Source organism: Toxorhynchites rutilus, chromosome 2 (assembly GCF_029784135.1).
Source record: "Toxorhynchites rutilus septentrionalis strain SRP chromosome 2, ASM2978413v1, whole genome shotgun sequence".
NCBI lineage: Eukaryota > Metazoa > Arthropoda > Insecta > Diptera > Culicidae > Toxorhynchites > Toxorhynchites rutilus.
Genome location: NC_073745.1, coordinates 213,778,628 through 213,791,867, shown reverse-complemented (window position 1 = coordinate 213,791,867; position 13,240 = coordinate 213,778,628). Strand labels below are relative to the sequence as shown.

At 38.6% G+C, this 13,240-nt stretch overlaps 1 protein-coding gene across 2 annotated transcripts in view; it reads left to right on the top strand.

Moving 5' to 3' along the window:
- The window catches only part of LOC129769684 (protocadherin-like wing polarity protein stan), a 65,358-nt gene extending 54,413 nt beyond the window's left edge, over positions 1-10,945 (top strand). Inside the window, exons 5-8 of one of the 2 annotated variants that reach the window (XR_008741943.1) lie at positions 4,236-4,477; positions 4,727-6,153; positions 10,003-10,164; positions 10,390-10,945. Coding sequence is in view for 1 of the 2 variants with exons in the window: in XM_055772095.1 (XP_055628070.1) it covers positions 4,236-4,477; positions 4,727-6,153; positions 10,003-10,114 (1,781 nt within the window). In the remaining variant the exon portion in view is untranslated. Of the gene's footprint in view, positions 1-4,235; positions 4,478-4,726; positions 6,154-10,002 lie in introns of both variants that reach the window. The other variant, XM_055772095.1, reaches the window with a different exon arrangement.
- The last annotated feature ends 2,295 nt before the right edge of the window (positions 10,946-13,240 follow it).

The following is a 13,240-nucleotide window of genomic DNA, read 5'->3' as shown; positions in this document are numbered from 1 at the left end:
TGTTTGATGAACAAAACTCTTCCCAATTGAAGTCCCAAATGGATTATTTAGGATCAAAACAAACTGTTTGTGAAGCTACTCGAATAACCCAGTACATTCAAAAAACGGATCAAAAAACAGATATAAAAATAACAGATCACGGAACTATATTCATTAGTTTCAATAACAATGAGTGTGAAATCAATGATAAATTTTTGATAAAGTGCTGGAGAAATTATTCGAAGAATGCTTTGTGTGAGCTTGTTACTACACCTTACTACACCCAAACTAGCGTTGGCAGAAAACATGTCATCTTTGGCAGAAATGATGCCATTTAGTGTGCTGTTGAGTCAAATGGGCAAACAATGAGCTATTTTAAAAGCTTGAAAACGGTTTGTATGTATGCGTGCAGACATCTCTTTCTGGTTTCTTTTCTCATTTTATTTGGAATTGTGCCATAGAAAAGGTCCATATGACGTCAATGGGGATCGAACCTAGGCCGGCTGGAATGCAAAGCTAATTTACATGACCACGCTATCCACATGGCTAATGATGCTTAAGAAATTGTTCAACAATTACGTGATGATCATGATGATGTTGAATTAAAGAGGCTTTAAACTTTAATACGTGATAATATTGCACCTGATTATAAATTGAAATTGGGAAGTGTTTTTAAAGAGTTAAAAAGTTAGTTGAACAAAAATTGATTGAGACTAAAAACAAGAAATCTTGGTATTCTCTTGACCTGGTGCGAATGAAAAGTACTAGGGATAGATGTTACAAAAATTTCCGTGACACTAATAGTGCGGTAGACTGGCGTTATTACACAGTTGCTCGCAATGATTATTCGAGATCGTTGAAAAAAGCCAGAAAGGATCAAAGGAAACAAGTCTTACGTTTTTGTGTTATATTTTTTTTTTTGCTGACGATACAGTTCTGTTCATAGCAGCTAACAAATTGGAATCAGCAGCATTGCACTTAAATGGGGATTTGCACTCTCCTAATATTTGGTTGAACTACAAGCAGTTAAAATTAAATGTTGGAAAAACCAAGTATATGGTATTTTCTTCGAGATATTACAACACCGAATGTTTTGTGCAGATAAATGGTGAGACACTTGATCGCGTTAGAGAGATAAAGTATCTTGGTGTTACGATAGATGACAATCTGCTATTTAAGTCTCACATAGATAATGTCATCAAAAAAAATGCAAAAAAATAAGGAATGATTTGACTATTTCGAGTAAAATTCAATTATATAAATCGATTATATCGCCACACATAGACTTCTGTTCATCCATACTTTTCCTTGCTAATGAAACACAAATGTTGAGGTTACAACGTTTACAAAATAAAGTGATGCGTTTGATTTTGCGTTGTAACAGATTCACTTCCTCAGCTCTCATGCTAAACACACTTCAATGGCTATCTGTGAAGCAAAGGATTGTGTATTTAACCATGGTGTTCGTTTTTAAAATCATAAAAAGATTGCTACCTCGATATTTGTGTGATCGAATTGAAAGAGGAAGTGATATTCATCGATATAATACCAGGAATGCTGACGAAGTACGAGCACCTAACTTTTTAAGTAGAGTGTCACAGAACTCCCTATTTTTAAAGGTGTTACTTATTTCAATTCGATGCCTAGGCACTTTAAAAGAGCAACTACAATAGCTGATTTTAAACGGCAGTGCATTTCACATGTCAAAAATGTAATATGAATGTTGAAATTGTAATCGACGAAGTTGTTTTTCAACTAATTTGCAAGAAAGAACTGCCATCTTCGAATCAATGATAATGAAGGGTTTTTTACATGTTTATTAAAAAAAAGGAAGTAGTCTACATTAGTTTGAGCACGCGCGCGTTATTGCAGTCTGTATTGTGATAGCTATTTAAACATAGTAGAGTTTGTTCTCATAGTGGAATTGAATATGTAAGGAGCATAGCTATGATTGAGGTTTGGTTGAAAATCGAGAGAGCGAATGTTGTCAAGTGAAGAAGGCCCATGAACGATTTCTGAAGGACCAAGCAGACAACCGTGAAAATGAACGGAAAGGCTACAAACTGAAATTCATCTAACGGGTCAAATGTTTGATTAATCAGGAGATCAGATCAGTTTGTCAGACAAATTTGACAGTCATGTTTCAGTGAACTCAGAAAATGCTACTGGATGGCTTGACGGGACAGCAAACGCATAGGTATTTTGGTTTGCACATTTGGCTATTGTTGCCAATGTGAAGATGAACAAAAAACATTACGGTTTTTTTCTATGTGCACACTAGCTGACCCGGCAAACTTCGACACGCCCAAAATTTATTTTTCGTTATCACATCCACGTTTTCTTACTAAGCCAACGTTCGTAAGTCCAAACGCAGAACTGTTCATTGATTGATTTTCTAATAATTTTTAAAATTATTTTTTACTATAAAATTTTAGTACTTCTGCCAAAACTCGACATTATGATATAAGATTATTTTCAGATACAATTCTCGTGCAAGATTTTCCATCCACTTGCGAATAATACTTTCGAATTTTTTTATTACGTTACAATTTCGTTACCGCAAACATGCTAAGTTTGATTCCAATTGTTTGATTAGGTCTCGAGTTGTTCAGCAACCTCCCCCTCTCTTTAGAGAGGGGCAAGGAATGTCAAACCATCATAAAAACATTTATTGCTTCCTAGAACTTCCATATGCCAAATTTGGCTCCATTTGATTGATTAATTCTCGAGTAATGCAGAAATTTGTGTTTCATTTGTATGGCAGCCCCCCTTTAGAGAGGGGGAAGGAGTATCTAACCATCATAAAATCATTCCATGCACCCTAAAACCTCCACATGCCAAATTTCGTTTCATTTGCTTGATTAATTCTCGAAAAATAAAGTTTGAGAATTACAATTGAATAATCAATTGTTTTCAATTTTTATTATGCTTCGTACAAACCTACTCAAAATAAGTTTTGTTGCAAATCTTACTTACCTCCTGAATATTAGGTCGAGTTTCGGTCAAATTTATGGTATGAATTTTCTTATAATTTTAATTTTACGAAGCATTGAAATTTCATGAATTTACAAAAAAATCATTTGTCCGTGAGTCTGAAATGGTGTAACTAGCCGTCAAACTTTAGGAAAATGAAAAGGTATTCTAGAAAAAACAGATCCCTGTGTTAAGGAAAAGAATTATCTAAATTCAGATTTTAGATTAACAGTGCATATATCTTTATTTATTCTTTAACACGTTGAGCCCCGAACTGTTCTTGCTACGCTTTCCTTCCAGCCCGCATCAAGAGCATTTTCACAATTTCAGTGTCGGTCCCAGCTCCCAAAGAAGCTTATTGTATAAATACAAAATAGTCAGAAATTTGACTAGAAGGTAGTCACATTTTGTAAAACAAACCATGTATATTTTTATTTTCTTATTTTGTAACCGTCAGTCCCAGTCAGTCAGCACTTTCCCATCAAAAAGCTCAACGTCGGCCCCTAGGGACCGACGGCTCACCTTGTTAAAGAACAAGGGATGGGTTTTTTTTAATTCCCGTTATGTTCCGAGTCATAGCCATTTTAGTGATGCTGTAGCTAATGAGGTATCAAACTACAAACTCGTTTTGCTCGAAACTACTTATTCAACGCCGCGATATCTCAAGTTCTACTGAACCGATTAATTTCAAATTTGATGTGAATCAATCTTTATACATCTTTCTGTCGCACGGATCAATAAAAAATATTATTTTTTAAATTTTACTGTATAAAAAACGAAATCGTCATACAAAAACGTGTTAAAACGCTTTTTTTTAACAGTCGCCATTTTGTCTAAAAATATTTGTTTTTAGGCTTTTCCGAGATTCATACTATCTTCATCTTATCTTTGAGGATCTACATATTTGTATTTTTTTTCGAATTCCCAGAAGGTACGCCATAGAACTGTTTTTTTGGAGGTATGATAAAAATAAACGACCGCTTTCGGCTAACTTAACATGTTGAGTGCCACGGTTTGATAGCGACTTTATGGAAATGTTTAAACGTAATAGAGCCATCGTTTCGTATCGTAGTGGAAGGTATTTGTGTCCGAAAGGGAATGCTTATGAGCTGATATAAGCTGGTGACTGACGCAGCCTGAACGAAAACTCGGTGTCAGTCACCGATGACTGACGTGGCAGTCAACGTGTTAACGTGAAATTGCTCAGTAGCAAGAGAAGAAACACAATTTTTGTACTCTATATGATTTGATTTACATAATAAACTATCATTGTTTCTGGACAGGTCTTCTCCAAATCAACCCGAAATCTGGCGAAATAAAAACCAAAGTTCTCCTGACGGGCAAGGGCCGCTCGGACCCGTACGAGATAATTGTCCGGGCGCAGGACAACGGTAGCCAGTTACCCAAGCAACGTTCGCTCTACAATGACACCGTGTTTACTCTGTACATTGGCGATATCAGCGCGAACGACGGAATTCCCTTCTTTATCGCACCCAAAGTGGGACAGATAGCCAACGTGACCGAGGTAAGTTCGAACCGGATGGGGGTGTAGTTACGATGAGAAGTGAGCATTAACGATGATAAAGTGCGTACTCATATGGCGCTCGAAAAAGTCACACAACAGGCGCACAACACGTCAGAAACGATGAATAGGAGAAAATTTTGATTGATTACTTGTGACGAGCATTGCTTGTGGCTGGGTTGTGCTGAATGAGAAGAGGGGTAACAAAAACTGTTTTGACATCTAATTGATGGATTTTATTTTTTATTGCAGAATGCAACACTCGGCGCACCCGTGTTCCAAGTGGTCGCCAGTGACCCGGACAGTCCCACAACGCCGAGCGGAACACTGCAGTATCGCATCCAATCGGACATCGAAGATGCTAAATCGTTCAGAATCGATTCGAAAACCGGTCTTATTACTACAACGAAATCATTAGATCGTGAGGTGAAATCAATGTATAATATTATAATCGAAGTAAGTGATATGGGTAATCCTCCGCAAGCCGCGACCATCGTTTTGAGGATTAATGTGCTCGACATTGACGATCATCAGCCCCGATTTGCACGAGACGTTGACTCTCAACCGATTGAAATGTGGGTGCTCGAAGAGCAGCCTGCGGGTGCAATCGTAGGCAATCTCACGGCCATCGATGAAGACATTGGTGAAAATGGTGCCATAGATTACGAATTTACAGACGGCAATGAGTTGGGGCTATTTCGAATCACGCGAACCGAAAACAGTGCTGCTGTTATCATAACCACAAAACCTCTAGACCGCGAAACGTTGCAGTCCGTTAGTCTCACTATAAAATGTTTCCAACATAAGCCTGACCCTTCTCCGAGTGCTGCTTCGTACAACAAATACGACAAATCCGAACAAAGAATCATTATTCATGTGATGGATATCGATGATCACCCACCACTGTTTGAAAAGTATAATCAAACGGTGGGAATTAGACATAATGTCCCTATCGATACCCCAATCGTGACGTGCAAAGCACGGGATGAGGATTCCAATGCGTCTCCCATTTTCTACAGCTTGGAAAGCGTAACGTTTGTTCCCCAATTTTATCGTCAAGACAACCAAACAGAAGATTATATGAACGTATTCAATTTGAATAATGCCACTGGAGAAATACGAACAACTGGCAGCATGTCGAACTATGTGGATGGATTCTTCCAAATCGCAATCAAGGCCAATAACTCTCCCACCATGGAACGAGCCGCCGAGAATCATTTGAAAATTTTCGTCACAAGGGATAAGTCCCTGCTGCGATTCGTCTTCGCCAAACCGCCATCCGAAGTGAACACGGTGCTGGAGGATTTCGCTGCCGATCTCCAGTCCAAACTGACCGACTACAACCTCGAGCTTTCCGTGTTCGACGCGCAGGTACTCGCCAAACCGGATCACAGCTTGGACTTCAGCTCGACCAGCTCCTGCTTCCAGCTCACCCGGCACGGATCGGCCCTCTCCCCGTTGGAGATGCTCAAAATTATGGACAGCCAGGAAATGAAGGACACTTTGCTCGATACTTACATGAAGTATTCAGTTCATAAGATTGATTCCTGCTCGATCGCTCGCAAACAGCCGGCCGCTGCGCTGATAGCTTCCTCGGGCACCTGGTTGGTGGTTCTGGCCGCTCTGATTGGATTTGCTGCATTTGCTTCTACAATGGCGGCGTGCTGTCTGGCCAGGAGGTAAGTTGTTGGTCTCTCAAGAGAAGTATGACATTAGAGGCATTCCATCAATCTACATGAATTTCGAAGATTTTTTTAATTTCATATTTTTGATTTAGCTGAAATTTTGCCAACTTGTTCGGCGCCAGGTACGATGTCATTTTACGGTATTAGTTTTTTAAATACGATCACAACTAAATTTTTGAAAAGGCATTGTGCAAAAATGGTATTATTCCAGAAAATAAACTGTGACGCCAAAACGGGTTATTTGATCAAAATGGTGTCTTAGGCTAAGTTATAGATTATAACTTTGCGGTCCTGGAAAAAGTTCACACTGAAAGAAGTAGAAAGGTCTGAGATTAGGGGCACGAACGGAAATTTGACGTAGGACTGTGATTGTTCGGAACAGTTGTTTCTTCTTGAATGTCATTCTTTTCATTGTTCAGAAATATGTTATTTAAACTTTTTTGAAAATCCAAATTGAAAAGAGCCATTTTTTATACGTTCTCATAACCACCAAACGACAAGAAAACATGATTTGCTTCTGGCAGGAGGTTCGACTGTCTGCCTAAAAATGTTTAATAAATATCAGTGTGACAAATAACAGGGTGGAAAGGTAGACGAAATATATGCGAATCGGCAAACGAAAAAAAAAATTTCGTCATTGGATAAATTGAATATAAAGTTTATAGGGAAAAAACAAAGAAACGTTGAAAATACTTACGATTTCGTGATATTTTGAGTGATGATTTGATGTGTATTTATCATTATGCTTCATAATGGATAGCTATGGTGTTGTGAATTCTTTCCATTGTCTTATTCTTAATATTAGCCTTATTCTAAGTCATCGAGAGTAGTAGCTTTTTTCGGTGTAGTAATGCTCGTTTGCAAAATATATTTCACGTCACACACACACACACACTGACACTGTGGACAATGACAATAGCGTTGAAATACTGATTTTCTCAAATAATGATTTTCTATAGAATTGCACCCATTTTACTAACTACCACTGCTACTAATCTATAGTCATTTCTACCGTACAAGTTATTGGTATATTCTTGTACTGCATCTGACATTCATTCTACATATGGTTGGTAATATGTGAAAAATTATGTACATTCTAAAGATAGTTTTTTACCGAGGATTTTTTTGAGTGCACCATCTACATCACCCTTATTCCGACACATTGACTGGATGTCAAATTTGTTTGATAGAACGAATTATTGCACACAACATTCACGGGAACCAAGTGGAAAAAAGAAAGCATAATACATGATTTACCTTTGCATTCGCTCGCAAAACATACCTCTTTTATTCGTTTAATTACTCATTTGTTTTACTATACCAGCAAACTAAATTATTGAGAACCTGCATCAATTATTTTAAATTCGTCAATGAATGCAGTATCTATCAAATGGACTGATAGATACTGCAGCCTTAGAATTTTATATAAATGTAAATATAAGAATGCGAAGTCGGAAATTTTAAATGATTTTTGACATGCTGCAACTTCGTAGAAGATCAACGCATATCGATGGCATGTATATTATTTTGAAAACTATAAAAAACTTACTTCTATTTACTTACGACTGAACATATCTATATGAAACGTTCACGGATGTTTAGGGAATAAACTAGGAAACTTTCAGCCTGCAAACATTAAAACTTACAGCGATATTTGCAGAATTACAGTAGATTTTGTAAACCACTATAAAAATCCTGTTTATGGTACTTTTTTGAAATCGATGCAAAAAAATTAAAAGAATTTTTATTCGTCAAAGTGACAAATTATTCTTGTGCCGAATTTATTGGAGTTTTCAAAACTGCCTTTCGATTTACGGTGCGATGGTTGTTTAAAGGGTGTGTCACATCAAATTGCATCACGAAAAAAAACCCTGTAGAAATTCGCCCAGTAGACCGATCCTTTTGAAAATTTTAGACAGTAAAATAAAAACTATTAAACAACTTTTGGCATTTTCTTTTTATTCATAATTCGAGCCCAAGCCCGTATGCTCGCACCTTCCTCTTTACCCCGTCCATAAGGTTCTGTACAACGTCAGGTTGTAGTTTTTTTTTAACAGAAATCCATTTTGTCTTGAAGTCCGCCTCCGATTTGACAACTTTTGGGTTCTTCCGGAGGGCCTGCTTCATAATCGCCCAATATTTCTCTATTGGGCGAAGCTCCGGCGCGTTGGGCGGGTTCATTTCCTTTGGCACGAAGGTGACCCCGTTGGCTTCGTACCACTCCAACACGTCCTTTGAATAGTGGCACGAAGCGAGATCCGGTCAGAAGATGGTCGGGCCCTCGTGCTGCTTCAATAGTGGTAGTAAGCGCTTCTGTAGGCACTCCTTAAGGTAAACCTGCCCGTTTACCGTGCCGGTCATCACGAAGGGGGCGCTCCGCTTTCCGCAAGAGCAGATCGCTTGCCACACCATGTACTTTTTGGCAAACTTGGATAGTTTCTGCTTGCGAATCTCCTCCGGAACGCTGAATTTGTCCTCTGCGGAGAAGAACAACAGGCCCGGCAGCTGACGAAAGTCCGCTTTGACGTAGGTTTCGTCGTCCATTTCCAGGCAATGCGGCTTCGTCAGCATTTCGGTGTACAGCTTCCGGGCTCGCGTCTTCCCCACCATGTTTTGCCTTTCGTCGCGGTTAGGAGCCTTCTGAACCTTGTATGTACGCAGGCCTTCCCGCTGCTTGGTCCACTGGACGAATGAACTTGACAAATTCAGCTTATTGGCGACATCCCGGACCGAACTTCTCGGATCACGTCTAAACTGCTTAACTACGCGCTTGTGATCTTTTTCACTGACGGAGCATCCATTTTTGCCGTTCTTCACCTTCCGGTCGATGGTTAGGTTCTCGAAGTATAGTTTTAGTACTCTGCTGACAGTGGATTGGACGATTCCCAGCATCTTACCGATGTCCCGATGTGACAACTCCGGATTCTCGAAATGAGTGCACAGGATTAATTCACGACGCTCTTTTTTGTTCGACGACATTTTTCCAAATTTACGAAAAATTGACAGTGAAGCATGGCCAACGTGATCTATACACTCTTATCTGATTATAAGCGAAAGCTGAAGATATAATTCCTAAAAATTAAATTTCTACAGCGTTTTTTCCGTGATGCAATTTGATGTGACACACCCTTTATTGAATTATTCATCATCAAAGACGAAGGGGTAATTTTTCATTCAAACTGAAATATCTTTGTGTGGGAAGGTCCTACAGGAACGTTCTCGGAACCAAATAAAAGCTGATTGAAAAGGTTAATACGATTTGCTGTTAATTTAGTTAGCAAACAATTGTGTTAGTCCAGAATATTCTTGAAAAATCAAAGAAAAATCGACTCTTCATTTCTTCCCGATATCGTTGCCAACTACACCTACACACACCAAGATAGAAATATGTACATAAAATATTCTAATACCTGAAAGCTGTAGCTTCAAAATGATGTGCATCCCATCGATATGCGTTAATTTTTCACGAAGCATGTCAAAAATCACTTAAAATCACTCACTTTCCGACCTCGCACTCTGTTCCTCTAATTTTTTTGTCGAGTGTATAGTGACATTTTTTATAACAATTTTTTAATCTATAATTCTATAACTATATAGTCATAGTAATAGTTTATTTTTGCTTATTTTTTTATTATAGTTTATTTTCTGAAATGGCGATGATTTTTACATAAGCCCTCTTCAAAAATTAGTTTCGATCGTATTTGAAAAACTAATACCGTAAGAACCGAACAAGTTGACAAAGTTTCAGCTACACACAAAATATGAAATTAAAATGGTTTCGTGTTGATTGGTGTAATGCCTCATTGATGGAAAGTGCAATGAACGTTTCAAACTCTTCAACAGGTACAAGATGCAAATTCAATCCACGGTCCCCGCGCATCGCATTTCCGGATCGGACATCTACGGCAGTGCAACGCCAGTTCTGTACACTGAGCCCATATATGGAGCTTTATAGCTCAAACCCATTGGGGCGAGCTTTTAACCAATGGGAAACATTGCCAGCAGGTACCAGTTGCGTATGTAATGGTAGTTTAGATGAATACGTGTTGCGGAGTGAAAAACATTGTTACAACAAATGCAACATACAAATTTCAACCCAAGGCCTTCCATCCCTGCGATGAAGCTGTCATTTCAGCTTCCGGGAAGAAACATTTCTTTTTCTCCTTTTTCCTATTCGTCTTATTTTGTCAGTTACAATTTTCTAAGAGAATTTCATGCAATTTAATCCAGTTATGACGCCAAAAATCAATCCACAATCTGTTCTAATTCGTCTATCCAATCGTTTCAAACGTACGAAACCTCTAGCTTCTGGTGTGTTTAACTCAAAAAGCTTCCCTTAGTCTGTACAAAGCAAGTCATCAATATGCCGTAACAGAATAAAAATAAAACATGCGAAAATAATATTTATTTAGGTACGTTTCAAAGCATTGCTTTTGGGATCATGTTAGTAGTAAGAATGGGGGGAACAACACGTAACTTTAACTTGCCGTCACGTAGAAAAAAACACGTCACTGCCTCGACCTTGCGCGTAACTCAAGTCTTCCGAATGCTTCGAGCTGGAAACGGAGGAATCTTAAAACATAGTTAGGAAAAAGCTATTTATTTTTGTTTGTTTAAGTATAAGCACTACGATTTGAGCGATAAATACTGGGGGCCAGGTGCGTGAATGTGTACAGACGAGACTCCATCGCAACGTGAGGAGTTTCGAGAACGGGCAGCGAAAAATATGTGGCCGTATGCATGGAACGTGATATTTTGTTGTTGTAAATATAGAGAAAAAAAAGATAACAATAAACTTATTTTAAAAACACACGCATGTTGATTTGTTTCTTCCGAAGCAAGTGGATGCTTCAAAACACGAAAATCCATTCTTTTCATCCGTCAAAATAAATATTTATTGCCATCTAAAGGATTATCCTGGTCTAATTTATTTACCTCCGAATCATGTCATTAATTGTCATTTATTACAGTGAAAATACTTTAGAATAGCATTATTTTATAACACAAGAAGGATTATGCCTCATCAGCTGAACCGTAAACAGTGAAATTCGGTTTAAACTTTCTGTCCTCCTTTTTCCTCACTCCTATCCTATATATACGTATAATCAGTTACACACCACTGATGCCCAGTTGTCAAATCCTTTTTTTCCATTCAATAGGCGCGGTGGAATAAAATTCAAATTACAAGCGTAAATCCGCACGTTGTTTAAAATCGCCTCTCCCGAACCATAATAAATACATTTCACCAGCTAATCTGGCCGATCTCGCCGGGTACACGACATAAAGCAAAAAGTTTAGAACGACCCGTGTGTTACGTTTCCTCCCCGGCCCACGGAAGTTTGTTCTACATCGAAAAGTATCAAAATAAATGTTACAGCTATTTGAAGGACAAAAGGGGGAAGTAAATTCCCACCCCTTGTTTTGCTTGCTCGCTCACCCTTTCTGCAGCTCTGGTCGTGCTTAGAGAGGTGCACTCTACTCGCGGAAAGTGATGTATGACGACGAAACGCTTGCAATTTGATGCTTTCGAGCGTCGGGATTCCCAGCATCGAATCGGTTGGATTTGCACGTGTTTGGTGAAGTATGCACATGACTTGCTCATAGGTAGACATTTGAAAAATTCTGACTACACTTGACAAAACAATTAGAGGGGCACTTTGCAACATCCAGACATTTGATTTTTGTGATACTATGACCAGAGTACGTATATGACGAGGTAGTCAGGACTGACTAGTGCTTCAGTAACAGTGAGGCTGTTAGCTTTGAAAGTATTATGGACCGGTATTATAAATTTGTCTAAATAAGTTTATTTCTACTGTATTTTAGCATGATGTACATATTTATTCATCGCAGCGTAAAGATAATCTATTTAGATTTTTCTTCTAATCACTAGTGGTTCGGTAATTCGTATTTTAGCTTCCTGAAGCTCTATGTAGCTCTCCGATACCTCCTACCGTAGTCATTGAATTAAGCTATCAGAACCGATCGAATCGCTAGGTTTTTCATTATGGTGCCGCTCCCGATTTCGTTCGACAGAATATCCCTCTCGGGATAGTCTTGTTTCGTTCCATTAGAAATCTGGATCGATTCCGCGGATGTTACGGATGTTTTTACTGGATTCAACTCTTGCTTGATGTCAATCAAGACCTTTCGACGAGTCGTTCGGTTTTGATTTCCCGAGGCATGAGAATCGTTGGTCTTTCTAACAATAGGTGCAGCTAAAAATAAACTGGTTTGTGTACTAATTATATAATCTGGATTTGTTTAATTTTCCTGTTGGTATCAGTTTTCGACGGTTACAGTTACTTCCAAGCCATCGATATGCATGAAACTGAAGTGGAGCGAACAAATGTTCATTTTTTTAGTATTGCTGTTTAGGTCCTGTCCGAAGAGTCGGAACTATTTCTACCGAATGGGCACATCCCTCGGGAATCGATGAAGTGATAATTTGTGGGATATGTTTTCATAATTCGAGTTGGATTCCAGCCCGGGCATCGATGACCGGACGCTCATGCATCCGGGAACCATACCATAGAGGTACCATAGAGTAAAAAAATGTAAATATATTATATATGCGTTGCGTCGCAGTCGAACCGCCGTATAAAAAACAGTTTCGAAAAGCAGCACAGAAGCAAAACACATCCATGGTACTAATTCCGTAAAGCTTTTAACGTTAATGGTTCACTAACTCCTCTATCTCACGTATTATTGACGTATTTAAAAAAAAAGTTGCGAAACACGTAATATTTGCAACACCAAAAAAAACATGTTATGAATTGCTTCACGGTCGCTGCTTTTCGTCAAAGCAAACACATCATAGTTGGGGTGTATAAGTGAATCGTGCAGCTACACACTCCGAGTCCAGATTACCTTGTCATATACGTACCCTGGGCTATAACTACGTATCATCTAAAGATCCGCGATTTAAGTTGTGCTGTGTCGACCACTGGTAGCGACTTTAAAGTTCGGGCCATAATTTGGGTGCCAAGCTCGAAAGTGTATCCTCTATCAGATTAGGAGGCACGTTTAAAAATGATAAAATTTCAAGTTTTAAAATGTTAAAATTTGAATGAAATTTTTT